The sequence below is a fragment of the Rhinolophus ferrumequinum genome, chromosome 12 (genome assembly GCF_004115265.2).
Source record: "Rhinolophus ferrumequinum isolate MPI-CBG mRhiFer1 chromosome 12, mRhiFer1_v1.p, whole genome shotgun sequence".
NCBI lineage: Eukaryota > Metazoa > Chordata > Mammalia > Chiroptera > Rhinolophidae > Rhinolophus > Rhinolophus ferrumequinum.
Window position 1 is genome coordinate 64,718,622 of NC_046295.1, and position 21,334 is coordinate 64,739,955.

Consider the following 21,334-nt stretch of genomic DNA (forward strand, 5'->3'; position numbering starts at 1 on the left):
ATCGTTGAATTTTATTGAAGGGGAGGGGACAAAATGATTTGCTAGAAGAGAGAAGAAAGAGCTTTCCAGTGAGGAATAGTGAAAGTTATAAAGGCTGATAATAATTATTATAACATGTGTATGTGTATATATGTATATGTATATATGTTCATTACTATTTACAAACCCTTTCACGTCCGCTACTTTAAGCATTACAGTAATCCTTTGAGAAGGTATGGATTATTATGTCCCATTTTGCAGCTTGGAACACTGAGGTTTAAGATTAAGTGGAGCCAAGTATGGAACCTAGATCTTCCAGCTTGAAGTTCACTGTTCTTTCCACTATGTCATGCTAAGGAGTCCACCCTCTAGAGGCCACAAAATGTCTTGTCTACAGTACAGCCCCTGGTGAGGATTAGGAGAAGGAAGGAGGGGTCTGGCTATTTGGGTGTCCTCAAATGTGTAACCTCAGTGTTTGTCTCATTTGAGATCCCTGCAGTGAAGTTGAACGAGCTGCTCGAGAACTTTTATGTCACCGTTAAGAAGAGTGACGGCTCAGACTTCCTGGCCACCTCGCTCCATGCCATTCGCCGAGGCCTGGACCGTATCCTGAAGAATGCAGGTGTGGGCTTCTCCATCACCAGCAGCACCTTCAGTTCTTCCACCAAGAAACTCAAGGAGAAGCTGTGGGTGCTGAGTAAGGCAGGGATGTCAGGTGCCCGTTCTCGCAATATCATCTACTTCTCCCTTTCCGATGAGGAGGAGATGTGGCAGGCAGGGTGTCTAGGGGATGACAGTCCTATCACTCTCCTGTCCACTGTGGTCAAGTACAACAGCCAATACCTGAATATGCGGACACTGCAGGAGCATGCGGATCTCATGTATGGGGACATCGAGCTGCTCAAAGACCCACAAAACCAGCCCTATTTTGCTCGGACAGACAGTGTCAAGCGGGAGAGTCGGAGTGGGTCCACCAGAATCTGTCATGGGAAAATCTATCATGAGCATTCCAGGGGACACAAACAGTGCCCATACTGCCTCCTCTACAAGTACATGTACATCCACCGGCCACCCACCCAAATGGAAGCCAAGTCCCCTTTCTACCTTACCGCCAGGAAGGAGGCCATCGACATGGGCAGTGTGTGGTATGAGGAACAGAGGATGGGACTGCGGTCTCTTCGGGGAATTGTCCCAAACTTAGCCAAGAAGGTCAAGCTGGAAAACTGTGAGAACTTCACCTTCGTCTCATTTACTCAGGTCTCTAGGAGGCTTGGCTCCCACAGCTGCTGCCAGTAGTCTCCCCTGGGTCCAGGTCTCTGCCCTGCTTCCCCGATAGGCGAGAGCTCCCTCAGGCAGCCCCACCAGGGCTCTGAGGTGGCAGGGGACGGCTGCGACTTCACAGCCAGGCTGCTTTCTGTCTATGTGACCCGCTACTTCTTTGACTTTGGATGTTCTAACTGAAAGTAGATGAGTCTGAATCATTAGGGTGTTTTTTCCAAATGTGTGTCACCTTTGTTAAATAATAGAATCTAATACAATGTATAATTGCTACATACACAGGAGCAAGGAAGTTCATTTTATCTAGTGCCTTTTTAGCACAGATTTTCTCAAAAAAAAAAAAAAAAAAAAGAAAAAAAAGAAAACCGTTTAGTTATTTTTTAAAATCCCAGTAGCCTAGTAGCTTTAGAATGTTATGAAGACTGTATACACTTTGTTGAATTACACCCACAATAACAACTAGAAAGAAAGAGGCAGACATGTTAACCATTTCCAGGAGGAAAATTGCACTTGACCCTCCTCTTTATATTGTGTTGATGGATGACTTGCTTCTGCAGAGCAAACACCCTGTTTGGTGGCAGATTGGGGAGCTGCACTCAGTCAGGCTCTCAGCACTGGGAGGAGCTTGATCTCTGCGCCAGTGGAGACAATTTGATGAAAAAAGATTAATCCACCAAAAGGTATTTGTGAGAGCAAGGTTTCCAGTGACCTGGATGGTTTGTACCATGAGGGAATTTCCAGTAGTAAAAGAAGGTGGCTTGGAAAAGCGATCTGTGATCAAAATGTGAAAACCTCCTGAAGCAGAAGTGCCTACGTTTTATTTCTCAGCATCACGTGAAAGCTCTTTTCATTTGAACATTTTTTACAGTTTGCTGTTTTTTTTTTTAAATGTGTTCTTTGTGTCATACAGTTGTTCTGTCAGCATATAGCACTGGATTTGTAAAAGAACTAAAGGTCATTTTTCAAGCTGAGCCAGGAAAACCCAACAAAACAAGCTGCAAAGGAAACAAATCCGAAATGTGTTTATTAAAGAGCTTTGAAATACGTTTGTCCAAGTATGACTTTTTCAGCCACAGTAGATGTCATCCTTTTAGGTTGGCACCAGTGCTTGGGACACGGTGATGTAGACAGCCTATCAGGTAAGCACACCCAACGTTAAGGACGTAGTTGTCAAAATCAGAGGGTGATGATAGGTTATTAATGCAGTTTGAAACCATTTCACTCAGGTAAAACTCAACCTGACCACGTGCTATGGAAACATCAGCAACATTTTTCTAATGACTACTCTGAATGAGAAGTGGAAAAGGAGCCCAAAGAGTGCTAATTAATAATTTCTAGGGATCTTTGTTTTATATTTGAGGAAAGACTGCTACAAGTTTATACCGTTGTGTTTCTTGTGTATGCTTTCAAATTCAAAATTCAGAATTCCAATATAATATATATTGGAATTGCGGGAGTCCTGAAATCAGTCTGTTTTTTTTTCAAAACATCGTTTTAGTATTTATTTTAATTAATTGTTTTTTAAAAACTATTCACTGGTCATTGAAATATGGAATACTTCCTTTACCAGAGAAGACTCAACCAATGCTGCCTTAAGGGTTACTGTAGTTCCCTTTTTAGTTTCTGCACATTTATCATTTTGTTTGCTAGTCGATCTTTCCTGAATATAGATTAATTTTGGTGTCTCCATCTGTATATAAATAACAGGTAATAATTAAAAATCAGTGTCATGACTTGATATTCCATACTGTTCTATTATCTATAGTGATTTTAGGGTTTTGAGTGAAAAAGGGACACAAAACATGTACAATTTCCTTTAGTTGGCTAAACACCCAAAGGATATTTTGTTTGTGGAAAGCAGATGGTCATTTTTTTTCTTGTCAGTTCTGTACTTAAACAGAAATAGAATGTATGTGAACTACTGGGCAGAGCCTGCAGCCTAATTAAATAAAACCTCTCTTATTATTTTAAATAGACTCAAGAAGAAACTGGTATTAGGAATCACTGGGATCTTTGCAGATTTTAACGTTTCCAGAAGTAGCAATAACTGATCTAGAGGTTGTAATCTTTCTGTTGGTAGTGGCTTTTTATCAGCTCAATAACCATCTCTGCCTCAAATTTGTTGCTCATTACCTATTTGACATAGTGTAAATCCCCAGAGTTCTGAAGTGAATGATTACAATAAAAACTCAGGAGGTGGAATCTTCGCTGATAGCTGATGAAATGAAAGAACTGTGTCTCAGCATCCTGACTGCCGTTTATTACATGCCTCCCTGGGGATTAGGAGTGAGAAAGAAAACACATTCATCAAGTGCTGTTCTGCGCCACCCATTGTCCTGGGTGCTTTGTCTGTTATGCATTTGTGTGTGGATGTGTATGTTTGTATGCACACACACACCGTGCGTGTGGTAATGCCTAGTAAACCTGCTAACACGGCAAAGCACCTGTCCGTCTCTATGGTCGTGTCCATCCTCAGAGGATGTGCAGGGGGCAGGGTGGCTAGTTCTAGTCGGTGTACAGCTAAGGCAGTTGTTCTGTCTTTCCAGTCAGTTCTAAACCATAGCCCCTGGGGACTCCATGGTCTTCTACTCTTGGCCTAAGCCAGGAGAAAGGAGAAAGAAGTGGGAAGGCTAAGAGTGTTTTCCCCCTGACCTTTAGTGTTTTGTTTTTTGTTTTTTAACTCACAAGTCAGAGTGAATATCAGGAACTTGCAAGTTCACCTACGCACAAGTTGCCTCTGGCTCTGTCAGGAATGGGGGTGCTGTAGGTGTTGGGACAGGACCTGTGGAGTCCTGTGAGAGAGCTCTTGCCCATAGCACCTCTGCATCTGCTCTAAAGGGAGCCCTGCTTGCTTGGTACCTCCTCCCCGAATCTAGCAGATCTCCCCGTGGAAGTGTATTCTGCCAGAGATGATAGGGCATGAGCTTCAGGGTATGATTCAATTAAATATTAAGAGTTTAGCACAGCACTAGGCACATAGTAAGCATGCAATAAATGTTAGCTATTTTAGTTACAACTTTTGGTAATAGTAATAACTAATATTATTCAACTAATCTGCATTACACCACTATTTCTTCCATTATGGAGATTCTCTCTCCTTTAAACCGTTAAACTTGAAGAGGAAACCATACCTGATAATCTGGTCCCACTTATGCCCAAAAATTCTACCTCCAACACAGCCTAGCCCTGATACCTCAGATACAAGCAAATACAAGTGAAGAATGGAGAAACCTTTATGAGAAAGCTTTTCCATTGTTTAGTGTGTTTGCAAAGGGGAATAGTATGGAAGAACCTAACCAAAATTGTGAAAGAAATGGTCCCCAGGGTCATGTGGATTTTCCAGCTTTCCTTGGGTTATACACATGCTATATTAGTCTCCCCTGACTGATAAATGGTGTTTAAAGAAATGTGGGATTCTGTTACTTTGATTCTGATTTCATTCAGCCTTACTAAAAGCATTAAGCACTATACCACTTCTCAGTATGTTCACAGACAGTCATTGGGAGAAGGTGGATAAAATAATCCTCATGAAGCAGCTGAATGAAGCCTTTTGCTGTAGTAGAAAGGTTACTAGACGGGGAGCTCTTTCACTACTAACTTGGCAAATTCTGGTCTCACTTTCTTCAGCTGTAAAGTGGGGTCGTTGGAGTGGATCGTCTCCAAAGTGAATAATGCTACCCTTCTGCAAGTCCTCAAGGCCATATAGTTAGGAAGGGGGAAACTAGGAAGCAAACAAAACTCCTCTTTCCTCAAGGTCTTAGAGTGAATCTCCTAAACCAGTACTTCTCACGAAACTTTAGGAATAACAATTTTCTTGAATTTTCAAATTTCACAACTTCTAAAATTATTTTGCTGTCTGTGGGCAGCAGCATGTTGATTATTTTTCCGTGTAGGCTAACACTGACCGCATTGTGACTACTTAAATAGAATAAACAGAGTATTTATTATGTTTTTCAAACATGCACCACCACCTTGTTGCTTTTATTGAAATCTGGATTGCTAAACCGTTTGGAGCTACTAACCAGTCACCTTTAGGCATCAATAAATGCAAACAATGAAGACCTCCAAGAAGAGTTACCTCATTTTCTCCATATGAGCTGCCATTCCGTCTAAGTTAAGGCCCGTACATATTTAGAAGCTGTAAACAAATAGCCCTGAACAGAAAAATACATTAAAAGTTTCAGATTCATATATATCTTTAAATGCTTTTGTTCTGGGGGTGAATTTTTAATGTTCTATATTAAAAGAAAAAACATTCAATTGTTTGGGCGGTGTTCTTAGGTGAAAATCTTCATTGTACTTTCCCATAGTAATTAACCATCTTAGCAAAAACGTAAATGGAGGGAGAGGTTGGTGGTGACCTAAGGCCAGGCTCCCTTTCTGAGAGAGGAGGAGGCCATGTGAGATGATAACTAACTTACCTCTGGAAATTATTCTGACATCACAGATTTCCCAAAACTCCTTTAAGGGAGGCTGCCCATCCTTCTGGCCAAGTTTGCCTGTTACTATGATGACTCTGAGTACTTCTAGTTCTTTACAATCTAAAAGATCCAGAGTAGTTCCCCATGTTTAGTTATTGATCAGAATCAGATTTTTATGCTCAATTAAAATGCTTTATTATTTACGTAATGTAGCTCATGTGGAAGTTAATAAATAAATATTTATGAAGTCCAAAAAGTGATCACTGATTATATTTAGGTTCATATTGCATCCATTACCATTAATAGCAATTAGATAGATCCCCCCGCCCCCAGTGAGATGAGAATGGGCTTAGTCCTAAATATTTTGTGGTCAGTACAACTGATTTGATTCCTTTATATTTAATGGTAGTTATTGTTCCTGATTTATTCAAATAAGTTTCTAGAAGGTTCAGATTTGAATAACACTGTGGTAAGTGCTTTCCCACAGCTGTCTCATGTTCTCATGTAATTCTCACAACAGCTATGCAAGGTAGGTCTAATTATTCCCATTTTACTTACTGAGAAACCAAGGCTCAGAGAAGTCTAGTAAATTTCCAAAGTCTCACAGAACTAATCAGCTGGAGCACGTGTTGGATTCCAGGTCTTCTGACTCCAAATCCAGTGCTCAATCCATTAGACAAAACTGCCTTCTTAAGGCCCACAGAGGTCCACTTATCACAGAGCTTTGAAAAAATTAAACAGTTTCTATTTGTTTGGGAAATATTTCTTAAGCCATACTGTGTCACACCTCTTATGTACTCTTACTAATTAGTGGTATTATTCAGTAGTTCCTGGAAAGCCTGATGGTTTTCTATGAATGAGTACACCATTTTCTGCCTACTAGGATTCTTATCTTTATCCAATAAATAATTTGTATTATCCATCATGTACCTTAAAGGGCACACGATCATGCCAATTTATTCTAATAAAAGTCAAGTAATTTATAAATGCATCTGTTTTGATATTGGCATCACAGCTTAAAATGTAAAGGGCTTCCTAATCTATGTCACAATTACATGCTCGGGTTTTTTTACTTTCGCTTTTTACTTCTGGTGTCAGAGGATTTTTATAATCGTTAGGATTAAAGCACCCTCATAGCAAAATACTTACATAGTCATTTGGTTTTTTTTATTATTCTTTCCTTTATCAAGGCATGTTTGTTTTCTGCTTTAAGACTTAAAAAAAAAAAAGGTATAGGTAACTCTATATGAGTCAAATTCACTCATTTTACCAATAAGGAAATTGAAGCCCAGAGAGAGTACAGGGTCCATCCAAGGTCAGCAAGACAATAAGTGGTAGATTCAGAAATAGAAAATTAATTTAGAACTCTTTCCTGCATACCATGGCTGGGAAGATTGGGATTTTTAAAAATTAATGGATCTGCAACAGACAGAATGACATCTGGTTATCAGAAGCCCCCAGTGAGCTCCAATCTTCCCAGGAAAAAACACAAATACCCGGAAAAGGCCAAATCTCAATTCTGTAATTTAGAAGGAACTGGAAAGTTTCTTTATCCCACCCTCCCTTCCTTCTCCCCACCCCGCCTCCTCTTCATTCAGCCCAAGACTCCAAGTTGTCCTAAGGCACAACCATGAGAAGAAAGCAGAGAGGATCTGTGTAGTGCACTCTAAGAAGATAAATGCCCTTCAGGTGAGAGCAGAAACAGTAAATAACTAGGTAGCAGAACATGGAAATGTTGTGATTTTTATTTTTATTTTTATTTATTTTTTTTAAATGTATGATGTTGGTTCAGAGAGCCAGAAAGCCTGGTAATAGGAAGACAAAGAATGCCACCTCAAAAGAAAAGTGCTAAACTAGAAACTGAACTTGGAAATCTGTACATCTCCTTACCACCAAACTCCATACGTACCTGAAAGTGGGATTTGACAAACACTCAAGTGGACAGATAGCATAACCAAGGCAAATACCGGGTCTGGGAAGAAAGGACCACATTTAAGTTTGAATACAGAGAAAAAAAGTGAAATGGGGCGTGTGTTTAAAATGTGACTGAACCAAGAAAAATGGATAGCTTCCATAACATTTGAAAATGATAGTGGTCTACTGCGAGAAAAAAGAAAATTTTAGGATTCTTTTTGTCATCACTGAAAAAAGAGTTGCTTCTATGCGCAATACTTATCTCAGAATGGGAGTGGGTTCAGAGGAAAAGGCAATAGAATAAAATGAAAAAGAAGATATTAGATTGGTGCACAAGTAATTGCGGTTTAAAAGGTTAAAAATAATTGCAAAAACCGCAATTACTTGTGCACCAGCCTAATAGATTAGAAAGAAAGATTTCAAGGAAGGTAAAAACACAACATCAGATTAAAATCCTTATTGGAAGCAGAAAAGATCAATACTGATACTTAAAAAAAAAACACCTCAATAATGTGAAGGACAAACTTAAGATTTTTTTCCTAATATTCTTTTCAAAAAGAAACACGAGATGAAAATAACCGGGAAAGATAATGGATATGGAAGACTGAACAATAGCTAACATTACTGATATTTGCTTTCCTGGTGGAAAGACTATTTTGAAAAAAAGTATCAAACTATAAAAATGAAATATTTCCTGAACGGAATGAAAATCTGTGTTTGTAGATTGGAAGGACTCACTGCATTCCAGGCAAAAACAAAATTATTTTTTTGGAAAGAGATTCTTACCTAGGCACTTCATGGCAAAAATTTTAAACTACAAGGAGAATGAAAACTCCTGCAGGCATCCAGTCAGAAAGTAACAAGTTGCCTATCAGAAAACAAAACATTCTGGCTTCAGATTTCTACCCTATACCACCAAATGCCAGGAAACAATAGGGAATTTTGAGGGAAAAAGTTGTGACTTTGGAATTTGATACATGTTTTATATGTTAAGATACAGAAAATATTTGTAGATATGACAAGCATTCAAGAAATGAACCATCTCTATACCATTCTTATAAATTGTACTGCAACCTACAAAGCAATTTTGCTTAATATCATAATTTCAAGGGACTCTGGGGTATTAAATATAGATCATTACCCACTAGAAGAAGAATATGTATGCTTTTAAATAGATAATAACACTAGAAGCTACATATCTAAAAGTTCCCAAAGTCACATAAATGGGTTAAATTAATACAAGAAAATGTACCTAAGAATAATTGCCATGTCATAGCATCATATTTCTTCATTTTTATTAGTGAAGTAATGTATGATCATTATAGTATAAATAGAAATTCAGATACATCTTTTACAAGTAAAATTTAAATTGCTCTCAGTTTTTCCCACTACCATGTAAAACACTATCCTGAAAGAGTCCCTTGCTTTCACGTGAGAGAAGGGGTGGGGGGTCCCATGTGCTTCTCTACTCTTCTCCAACTCAGAGCTAACAACAATACGTAGGTGCAAAATTAGAAAATTACAGAATATATATCTGTGTTTTAGAAAGATCAGAGATGAGGAAAAGGAAACTTGTTTTAGAATACAAATGCAAGAAAAGTTCAGATTCAACAGCGGGAAGCGGGCGTGGGGCAGTGAAGTGCTTTCCTTAGCTGTACTTGAAGTTTAGGGAACTGTGTTTGAATTCAGATACTAAGGGAGTAAAAGCAGTAAACACCACCACCACCACCAGTTTAATCCCTTCCTGTGTCTAGCAACATCAGTGTTAGAACTGAAGCTGGGTTGTCGTTTTGTTCTGGTTTTTTTGTGCTTTTTTTTTCATTAGCTTGCACTGGAAGGACCTGAAAACATGCAGGAATGTCCAGTTTCTTCGGCCTTAATGCTCACTTCTCTCTTGGCAGTCTAAAGGTTTTATCTGGCAAGTTGTCTTGCCAGCTTAAACTCGCAATTACATTGTCAACAACACCAGCACATTTGCTTTAAATTTAGCAATAGAATAGTTAGTTAATGGGTTGCTTTGCGTTTGCTTGGCTTGTCATTCTGAAGCACAGCAAACCTCTTCCAGATGGAGAGAGTCTCTTCGGGACAGATTCCAAGTATAACCTTTCCAGGGTCTCCCCTTGTGTGGCTGTGACTGACAGAAGTCTGTTCACTAACTGCTTAGATAAGAAACCCAATGCTTGTACTTAAATTTTTAATATTTTCTGTGTGGCTGTATGTTCCAAATGATAGCAAGAAAACTGTGCCCTAATGTTTTTACTGTTCTGGATGTTTGGGGTTTGTTTGTTTTTTTTAATGTAGAGGATAACCATTTCTTAACATTGGAAACATCATTTGGAATGTGATAGCGGAAATGGTCAGTAACTTAAATTATTTTTTTTGTTCTATTTTCAACGTTTTCTTTCTCCCCCCAGTGACGCCTGCACGTGTTCACACATGAGTGTGCACATGGGCACACACGAGTGGGAAAGCACATGTCACACCTATTTTCTGTCATAGAGTGTCGAGTTGGAAGGCATTTTCTTGTTCAAGGCCAGCCCTCTAGCTGATAGTCTAGTGGAGTCTGTTAACAATTTACAAGGTTCTGGGTTTAAAAAAAAAAAGAAGTCATTGTTTTTTGGTTTGGTTTATGTACATGGAGCTTGATGTTTAACCCAGATTTTTGAAAATAAAAAAAATGTTAATGTATATTTTATGTCTGTTTTATTAAAATAACTTAGTTATTTTAACTTAATCAGCGGTATGTATGGTTTCTAAATGTTTCTTGTTTTGGTACCACATTCCTGGAAGTAATATTTTCCTTTGAATTTTGCAAAATGTTAGGATATCTTGAGCTGCTCTATACTTGTATTCTATGCTTCTGAGCTAATGCTCTGGGTGAAAGAGTTCTGAACGACTCTCGCTCCGGTTCTCCAACTTAGATTTCTTCACTGGGCAGGCTGAGAGCCCATTCTGAAAGCTCTCATGGTAATTGTATACATGCCTCTAATGAATGTTTTTTCCCTGCTCTTTAAATTATTATTTATGGTTTTTGGAGAGTACGTTTAATCCCAAAAATCTTTTAAACTAGATATTTATTGCTGTAGATGTACAACAGCTAAAACCATTCCTAAGAAGTAAGTTTCTGAATAATAGTTCCGAATACTTCCAAGTATAATGGGGATAATGGTGAATAGATGACAGGTTTCATTGACAATTATTGACCCTCAGGCAAATTGACACTCTTCTTATTATTCTACTTAGAGCAATAAGTAGACACAATAGGTAGACACTTCAAATTTTAGACACCTGGACCAGTTTTAGAATTTGATGAAAGTTATAGACTTTTTTTCCCTCAGGAAAATGTGTATGTGCATACAACATTATACATACATTAAACCGAGATTTAAAAACTCTTATACTTGCTTTTCTAAAGAGTTGTCTTTTTGAAATATGTTCTAAAATATTTATGGATTTGCTTCAAAATAATTCAGAGAGGTAGAGTAGGTGGAGGTGGAGATGACATACAAATTGGTTTTGAGTAGATAATTGTTCAAGCAAATCAATGGGTACTAAGAGTTTGTTGCACTCTCTTCTGTTCTTTTGCATATGTTTGAAATTTTTTATAAGACAGAGTTAAAAAACAAACACACGCAAAAAGCTCCTATACTAGAAATTCCACAACTCTTCTCACCGATCTCATAGAAATCACAGAATCTTCAAGCTGAAAGGAAGGACCTGAGAGATGAGCGTATTGGCAGCAACAAACACAGATAAAACCCTCCAGATTACACCTGAGGTAGATTTTCAGGTGAGAAACGCTGGGTTGTAGCAGTAATGGCAAGAACTAGTGAAATTTGAATGATTACTATTGCCATGACTTCATTTGTACCAACCAGATGGGAACACATTTTGTGCTCTCTCTTTAAGGCAGAAAGTAGGTCTGTGGACATCTTGGGGGTTGATTCCAGCAGCCTTAAGAGAGATGTAGTTAGGACATTGAGATGGGAGCCAGTCATGGCAGAAGTACTGTGAACGCTGGCACACTGAGCCAGGAGGTCCAAGGGCCTCAGCTAGCGCATGGCCTCTTGGACAAATAGTCCTGAGGAGTTGCTACGGAAACTATGTGCTACCAAAACCTTGAAAGAAGGACCTCCAGGCGAGCGTCAGCAAGGGATGTGTGGAGGGTAGCTGCATCGACGGCCTGGTGCGTGCCCACTCCCACTTAGGTGTCAAGACATCATTTCCCAGTGCGTGAGGGTGTCTCTCATGACCAAGTACGTTTTGGCTTATTACAATCTCCTTTTTCTTGCCCTCTCCCAGAAGATGCCGGTACCGTCTTCCTTCCCAGTACATTTCTTTCTCCTTTTATTTCTTTCAGTTCCCCTGTTTTATATCTTCCTCTGCTTAAGAGCATTTTCACTACGGTTTTTGCTGGTAACACACCAGGGACAGACATGAAAGACATTAAACAAGATATATGTCAGCAATAAACAAGATTCTTGTATTTCTCATGGGATCCCAAAGAAATAAGGATGAGAAATAAAAAATTCCTGCTGGAGTATTTACAATGTACTCAGCTGTTGAAATGTTCAGAATGCAATCAAGGAAGTAATTTAGCACATTTCAAATACACTTAACTATGGTAATAATGTTGAAGAGTTTGGCCAAATTTAAAGAACCCAGTGAATCTTTGAAGACGTTATTAAAGACTCTAACCCCCAGAATAACAAATACATTTTGACAGTTAGTAGTTAATACTGTATTTGTGGTTGGTTTGTTGTCTGTCCCTAGGATAATGGTCCAGAATTGAAAGGATGCCATTTGACCTCCCCCTAGGCAGGGAAGAGTACAATCCAGATGTTTCCTTTTGTCGTGTATTCTCAGGACATGTGTAGATATGGGTAGTCCACTGTCACGTACTGTATTTCTCTTGCTCCCTGGTTATTTCTCAGTGTAACACCAGCCCAGGTACTGTTTCCCACGTTATTAGTCATGTACCTCCTCTCTGAGCTTTGTGATAGCCGAGTCCACTTGTTCTATTCTTTATTTGCTATTTTCTTTAAATTGATTCTTTTTTTACTTGAATTTATGTTAAAGAAAAAAAAATACTTTGTTTTTTTAAGCAGGAATCAAACTACTCGAGTTCATATTCCAGCTCTGCCTCTTACTAGTTGTATAAACTTGGGCAAGTTATTTGACCTTTCTGTGCCTCAATGCTTCATCTTTAAAGGGAGGATAACAATAATATCTACTTTGTAGGGTTGTGGTGAGGATTAAGTAGGAACATGAATACATATAAAGCACTTAGAACAATGGTAAACAGTCACTCATATAAAGCACTTAGAACAATGGTAAACAGTCACTCAAAAAAATAACTGTTAGCTGTGGTTATTTATATTACACTATAAGTGCTGTCTTACGATGAATAGATATAAATACATAACTATAAAAATTAAGAAGTGTTGCTCATATATACCCCAAGAATCATCTCTAGCATTACCAGTGGCACAATAAGTACCATACTCTGGGAAACTGCTTTAACCCCCTCTCCTTTTAAAAATTATCTTCTCCTTGGCTTCCACGAGAATTTCAGGTGTCACTGTCTCCTCGTTTTCCTACTGCATCTCTAGATTCTCCTTCTCGGGCTCCTCATCCCTTGACTGTCTCATTTATACTGATTCAATTGTATACCCTTTTCAAGGCAGTTTCATCCACTCCCATGGCCTTAGCATAAGTAAACCGGCATTATCTAAACCTTTCTCCCCTCGGGTCCTTCATCTGAACCACAGAACGCAGAAAACGACCCAAGTGCCCATTTTCTTCAGATCTTCCAGGAGAACTGAGGAACATAACTACTAATACATTCTAGGTGCAGGGGAGAAGAGTTAATTGATTCCAGACAATGGAGGCCTTAGGATGTTAGGGCTTACTTCTCTAGTGGAACCCCAGTTGAGAAAGGTTTTTCAACCCCATGTCCCCACCCTGTATTTCTTCCTAAGGAAATGGTACCTGTATCCTCCTCGTTGCCCAAGCCAGAAACTTGACAATTATTCTAGTACCTCCCTCCTCCCTCCGCGTTCCTCTTTCATTCTCCATAATCAGTTTCCGTTATCAGATAATTCTTCCTATTTTAATATCCTCTGAATCTCTTCTCTTCCCATTCTCACTGCCACCAGCTTAGTCAGCCCCTATCATGTTGTCCTATGATCACTTAAAAGCAACCGTCTCCTTGCCTCCACCAGTCCATCCTCCACTGCTTCCTGGGGAAATTTCACTAAATACAAATCTTATTTTATCATTGCCCTTGAGTGGCTCTCCAAAGCCTTTCTGATAAAGTTCCAAACCCTCCACATGACTTGCTGGCTCGCGCTGTTATAGCATTCCCTCCCTCTCTGCCACTGTGCCTGCCCCTCCCCTCATCCTCTGCCTGGGATGCCCGCTCCCTTCCACCGTTCCTCTGCCACTTCCCCTTCCTTTTGTGAAAGCCTTACTCATTCTTCAGTCTCATCTGGCATGCTGTACATGGGAGCTCCTCCTCTAAGGAGCAGCCAGTCCTTGGATTCTGCAGTCTCAGAAGTTAGCAACGTTCAACAGAACCCACCAACCGATCACTGTCACCCTGCAGGCCGTCTCTTATCCCCAAGGAGCCAAGTGTCTTCCAAAGGCATAGCCTTGCATCTGGGAGCATCTGACTCACGAAGAGGTTGAACTGGGGGAACTCAGTTCTCTCATGAAGGTCTGCACCCCCCAGGATGGAGAACCACACTCCAGTCTGTGGCTGCTCAGGGCCTGTGTTTTCACTGTTGGATGCTTTCCTAAGAGAATGTGAAGTAACAGCTCACTCATGAAGGGTGAGGGGCTGGCACACACTCCCGTTTTCTTAACAGAACTATGGCTGCCAGCTTCAGTGTATTTGCTACAACATTGCAAGGCTTGGAATCTCCTGAAGACTCCCAATGGTAATAACATCTGTGGCCTTGAGAAGAGTTCCAAAAGACTACATTGGAGAAGCATCCAAATGGGTAGAACTAAGCTCCTTTTGATTCAAAGGTTTTGACATGGCACCTATGGCTGGGCTTCAAGGAGTTTAGGAAGCCCTTAAAATCAGAGGCATAGTTTTTCCTGTGTGTGTATATGTACATTTCACTTGGAGAGAGGGTCCACTGCTGAAGACGAAGGTGCCAGTTTTCCCTGTGGACATCAGACTTATTTCATTTATTAATTAAAATGTCTGAACACTTGTTATGATGTGCCAGGCACTGTCCTAAGCTCTGGGGATATATCTCAGTGAAGAAGAAAAAAACACATAAAAGTATCTGCACTTATGGCACTTATTATATTCTAGTGGGAGAAGGCAGACAATGAACAAAATAAGGAAGTAAATTACATTCTATGTTGCAAGTTGCTAAGTGCCACAGAGAAAAATTAAGCAAGGTTTTACAGGGGAACGGTGATGGAATTTTGAATAGGGTGGTCAAAGAAGGTGTCATTGAAAAGATGACATTTAAGTAAAGACTGGAGGATGCTGACGGAGTCAGCTACATGGGTGACAGGAAGAAGTGCGTGCCAGCCAGAACAGCAAGTGTAACAGCCCTGAGGTCCCAGAGGTATCGGGGGACTATCTCTTCAAAATTGCTTTTGCCTGGCATTAAAGCAGACAGCAGGTACTAACAAACATCATGACCTGCTGGAAGAGTGGAAGGGCTGAGCATCTCAGGTCAAACCATTTTCTGTTTGATGGGCCAAGTTGGTTTGCCTGACCACACTGGATAAGGATATCACTCTGGACCAGGGACTGACATTCGTTATTATTCAGACCTGCTAGTTCCACATCAGGAGGGAAGCACACATACTTTTGGCTCAAATTCCAATTGTCATTTTGGTCATTGGCCATTTTCAGTAGCTCAATAGCCTCGTGATAGAATTGCTTAATAACTCCAAGAGGGAAAGAGAAGAGTACATTAGATCAAGGGAGAAAAATACTTTGCCTGTTTTCAACTAAATTCTTTTTGTTCCAACAAATACTCATTTGATAATATTTTCTATATTTGTAATCCATTGTAAAGATTTTGGCTTTTCCTCTTAGTGAGATGGAAACTCATTATGAGAAGAAAAATGGCGTGATCTTATTTATATTAAAAATCTATTGTGTTAAAATATACCTGACATAAACTTTACTATTTCAACCATTTTTAAATGTTATGGTTCAGTGGCATTAAGTACATTGACACTGTTTTGCAACCATCATGACTATCCATTTCCAGAACGTTTTTATCATCCCATTATTGGAACTCTGTACCACTAATTTCGCCCACCCCTTGCCCCTGGTAACCACTGTTCTTTCTCTATGAATTTCACTACTGTAGGTACCTCATATAAGCAGAATCACACAATACTTGTCCTTTCGTGTCTGGCTTATTTCACTTAGCATCATGTCTTCAAGGTTCATCTATATTGTAGTATGCATCAGAATTTTATGCCTGAATAATATTCCATTGTTTGTATATAATACATTTTGTTTTCCTATTCACCCATTGATGGAGATTTAGGTCTGTATACCTTTTGGTTATTATGATTACTCCTGCTATAAATATGGGTGTACAGATATCTGTTCAAATCCCCGCTTTCAGTTCTTCTGGGTATATGTCCAGAGTGGAATGAGTGGATCAAATGATAATTCTAGGTTTGATTTTTTGAGCAGCCGCCATACTGTTCTCCACAGTAGCTGCACCATCCCACCAATAGTGCACGAGGATTCCAGTTTCTCCACATCCTCACCAACACTTGTCTTCCATTTTTTTTTTTTAATAATAGCCAGTCTAATGGGTGTGAAGTGGTCTCATTGTGGCTTTTTTATTTGAATCTCCCTAATGATTAGTGATGCTGAGCATCTTTGCATGTGTCTTACATTTTTACAGCATCACTCTGGCTGCTGTGTTGAATATTCTCAACTGCAGAGGGCAGGGGACAAACATGGAAGGAGCAAGACCAGTTAGGCAATTGCAACAGGTAAATGACGGTGGCTTGGAACAAAATGATAGCTGTGGAAGTGGTAAGAATTCATGGGATTCTGGGTATATTCTGAGGCTAGAGCTGTTAGATTGATAGTGTGAGAAAGGAGTCTAGAATGACTCCTATGTTTAAGGCTGTGCAAATAGCCATTTACTGGGGTGAGGAAAGCTGGAGGAAGAGCGTGCTGGGGAGGTAAGATATCAAGAGTCCGATTTTGGACATACTATATTTGGATGCCTATTACACTTCCAAGTAGAGATGTCATGTTGACAGTGGATATGGGAGTTTGAAGATCAAGGGTATTTCAGTTATCTTTTGCTGCATGATAAACTACCCCAAACTTAGAGGTTTAAAACAGCAACTATTTATTATTTCTTACAATTCTGTGGAAATTTATGCTCAGCTGGGCAGTTCTGCATCAATTGGGGTCACCCATTTGGTGCATTCAGCTGGTGGCAGCAGGAAGGTCCAAAGTGGCTTCACTCACGTCTGGCCCCTGAGTGATCCACCATGTAGCCTCTCCGTGTGGTTAGCTGGTGCTTCTTCGCAGCGTGGTGGTCACAGGGAGTCAGACCTCTTATCTAGCGCTTCTCCAGAAATGACAAGAGCAGAAGCTGTCAGGCCGCTTAAAGGATAGGTCTGAATGGATATAGCATCTCTTCTGCTGTATGCTATTTGTCACGTCACAAGGCCAGCCCATATACAAGGGGAGGGGAAACAGACTCCAGCTTTTGATGAGAACAGTTATATGCCTACAGGGATGGGAGGAATTGAGGGCAGCCATGTTTATCTTACCACAGAGACACATCAGGCTTAGTGACATCAGTGTGCAAGTAATCAGAAGATAGTCAGTATTTAAAGCCATGGTACTGAATAAAGATTACCCAGGGAATGACTGTAGATAAAAAAGAGATGGAAAAACTGATCGCTAGGGTATTCCAAAAGTTTGCATTTGAAAGGAGAAACCAGCAAATGAAACTGAGAAGAACCAACTAGTAAGGTAGGAGAACCAGGAGAGGGCAGTGTTGCTGAGACAAGTGCGGACAGTATTTCAAGAAAGAGGGAGTGATCACTTCTGGGACATGTTGCTGACAGTTCAAGTAAAACAAGGGATGGCGGTTGACTATTGGATTTGACCAAGTGGGGATGACTGATGGTTTTACAAGAATAATTTCAGTAAATTTATGGAGACATAAGCTTGACTAAGGTGAGTTCCAGAGACAACGGGAGGAGAGAAATTAGAACCAGTGAGCATACACAACTCTTTTGAGGCGTGTGTTATACAGGGAAACAGAAATGGGGCATTATAGGAATGGGATGTAGATCAAGGGAAGACACATGTAGAAGTCAGCCTTCCCAAGGACTGTGAACCATTCATTCATTACAGCCAGAAAGACAGAGTATATGGTCACAGATGCAGGTGTGGCAGTTAGATGTGGCAGTGGAAAGTGCTGTAGAAACAAATAGTCTGTGAAGGGACAGTTAGTCCAGGCTTGAACAAGATGTAAGATCACTGGAAAGTTTTGAAGTGGGTGCACATTTATAGGCAAAAACCATGATGCCATGGAGAAGGAGACAGGAACAAAAGGAGGTAACTGATGATGTGAAATCTCAGAATATGTGGCTGCAGAGCAGGATGCAAACCTTGGGGAGGAAGAAAGTAGGGCATATTCCAGGTTCAGGGAATGGCCACTGTGGTGACCAGAAGGCAGTCTTTGCAGCAGAGGATGTAAAACCTGGGAGACTAGGATGTCAGTTCTTATGAGGTGGCTGTCCACGTCCCCAGGTAATAGGAGTAATGCAGAGACGAAGAACATGAAGTAGGACTCAAGGTCCTCACGGAATGTGAAGGAGTGCCCATAGTACTTGGCCATGATGACACTGCCAGGGGCTTGGCTTTTTTTTTTTTTTTTAAGGGAGGAAGGATATGTGTTTTTAAAAAGTGAATTATAAAATGACGTTAAAACAATATTCTGGAATGGCAGTGGTGAGTCAGAAACTAAGTGAATCTACTACAGCCAGGATGTGGACTTCTTAGCGGCCTCCTGAGAGGAACAGAGACCTGCAGACCTCAAGACAAAGTCAGAAGTCGGTAAGCGTGGAGACAAAGGAGGGCTGAGAAAGAGTTGGGATGTGCAGATATGTTTTGGTGATTGGACCAAAGGATTCCAGCAATCACAGTAGGGCAATCATCAGAAAAGGACATGTCATGGAAGGATTAAGGTCAACAGGTGCAGGGCAGGCAACAACTGCAAGGGAGGGAATGCACAGGCAACCAACCTTGGTGCTGACTGGACATGGCGCCAGGTAGGAAATGGAGGGAGCACTGTGTGCCCAGGACGAGAGATGGGCGTTTTCAAGTTTTGCTTTCCCACTACCCAGCTGTGTGGCTAAGAGGTTGGTTAGCACATCTTGTATTAGGGTATTTAGGTGGCAAGTGACAGAAAACCTACTTTAATCTGGCTTCAACAATGAGGACTTGTTACCTCCCATAACTGGAAATTCCAGAGGACGGGTACCACTTTAGGGACTGTTTGACTCGGCAGCACAATGATGTCATCCAGGACCCAATTTCTGGATATTTCTCTGCTGCATCTCTTATGGGGGTAGCTTCATCTTAAGACTGGTCCCAACTCACAGTCACAATGGCTGCCAACAACACTCAGGATAAAATTGTATGCAGGCAGTCCCACTATGTGATGGTTTAACCTATGACTTTTCGACTTGACGGGGGTAGAAAAGCAATACACACTTAGTAGAAACCATACTTTGAGTCTGTATTTTGATCTTTTCCCGGGCGAGTGACACATGGTAGGATACTTTCTCGTGATGCTGGGCAGCGGTGGTGAGTTCCGTCACGCCATCACGAGCGTAAAGAGCCCACACTCTACGTGCTGTGCCAGCATGCTGTGGATATTGTGTTCCGAACGTGTTTCCGGGAGGCGAGGCTAAGCTGTGTTTAGTAGGTTAGGTGTATTAAATGCATTTTCTACTTAGATTTTCAGTTTGCGTTGGATTTATTGGGATGTAACCCCATTATAAGTCGAGGAGCATCTGTACATAGATACACTTCCTTTCACACATCTAGAAAGACTCCCTTTTGGCAGCACCCTCAGAAAGGTGAGAACGTATCTTCCGTAAGCCCAGCAGTCTTCTCCTGGAGTCTCATTTGGGTTGAATTTGGGTAATGTGTAATGTTGAACCAATTCCTGTGGTCTGGGAAATACCGGGTGCTGACTGGCTGTGGCAAAGGAATTCCCGGGGTGGGTCTGGAGCATTTGAGGCCCAGTCCTGGTGCTGGGCAGTCAGCTTCCACTGAAGCACACCGGCCGTGTTGGGAAGGGGCACGCCCCATAAAAATCTGAGTATTGGCAGGAAGGGGGAAGGGAAGAATTAATGGGGGTAGATTACTAAGACTATCCACTACCTCACTGGGCTATAGTGAAGATCAAATGAAAACTGTGAGGATGCCTTGCTTTTTCTTTCTCAAAAGGTTCTTGGAAGTAGAGATATAGAAGAAAGCTGGGGGGAAAAGAAAGGTAGATAAGGGAGGTGAGGAAAGAGAAAATCGGGGTAAGAGTACAAGAACTAAGTGAAAGAGAGAATAGAGGTAGTGGAGCTGGAGTTGCAATGTGGATGTAAAAAGAACACAGCTGCCTGAATTCTCAGTAGAAATGAAGAGTAATATTCTTCTAGTGCCTCGAAAGTTCCCCTTTCCCAAGAGCTGAGGGCCTAATTGGTTCATCTGTATACCTGCCCATGCTCAAAAACGTTCACTAGATCAGAGCTGAGTGCCCAGCTAAAGATATATCTGCCTTCTCTGGAATTCGAGCCTCTGGAACGTGAGTCCAGCCTACTTTTGGAATCATTTCTAATGATCGTCCTACACAAATCTATCCATACAAGTCCAGCCAAATTGGACTTCTGGTCTCCGCACAACGGCCCCCTACACCTGCTCTCCTCCTGCCTTTGCAGGCTTCTCCTTTGCTGTGAATGTTGCTCTCCTAACTTTCCTGGCTGAGATCCTCTCATCTTGAAAGCCAAGTTCAAATGCCTGTTCTCTGATGTGGCCTCCCCTGGTCCTTCAGGCTCGTGTGCTCATTCTCTCTTCACGAACTTGCCCCCCAGTATTGGTTGTTAGTGTGCTTGTCTTGCTGCTCTAGATTGTTATTCTCGAGGACAGTGAAGTCCTCCTCCTCCATCCATGTCCACTCCTTATTTGCTCATTAAAAAAAAAAATGTTGGTATCTACTGGGTACCAATCACTGTGCACACAGAGGCGAGTAGAAGCACTGAGAACATACCGGCTGCGCTTCATGCTGCTGAAATGGGCCCTGTGCTCGCTGGTGGGGTTACGGCAGCGGGCTGAGCAGCCCTGATGACTGCCGCTCTCTCTGCTCATCCTCTAGTCTGTGGAACCACATTTGCCAAAACCCTTGCCTTAAGGGGGTCTTAAACTCATTCATATAAGGCTGAGTTCCTACTGCCAAAGTGAGCAAAGAACCAAGACAACTTAATAAGACAGCTTATGGATTGTTCAGGAAAAAATATCTGCCTTTGAAATTATTGTGTCATTTTGGTTTTTATTCCAGAATCGTACAAAGCACTATCATCTGTATTATTTAGCAGTGGCTTTCAAAACTTTATTGCCATGACTCACAGTAAAAAAACAATACCCTTTACATCATGACCCAGGTCATAGATATTTGCTCATTCATTCAATAGGTAGGTACTGACCATCTATTATA

General features: G+C 40.9%; 1 protein-coding gene across 4 annotated transcripts in view; it reads left to right on the top strand.

Moving 5' to 3' along the window:
- KIAA1958 (KIAA1958 ortholog) overlaps positions 1–21,334 on the top strand; it is a 160,241-nt gene that overhangs the window by 124,605 nt on the left and 14,302 nt on the right. For 3 of the 4 annotated variants that reach the window (XM_033122287.1, XM_033122281.1, XM_033122283.1), the window contains one exon: positions 469–7,393. The exons of the other annotated variant lie outside the window; for it this stretch is intronic. In XM_033122287.1, the coding sequence (XP_032978178.1) occupies positions 469–1,275 (807 nt within the window). In that variant the 3' untranslated portion in view covers positions 1,276–7,393. Of the gene's footprint in view, positions 1–468; positions 7,394–21,334 lie in introns of those variants that run through there. 4 annotated transcript variants of the gene reach the window in all.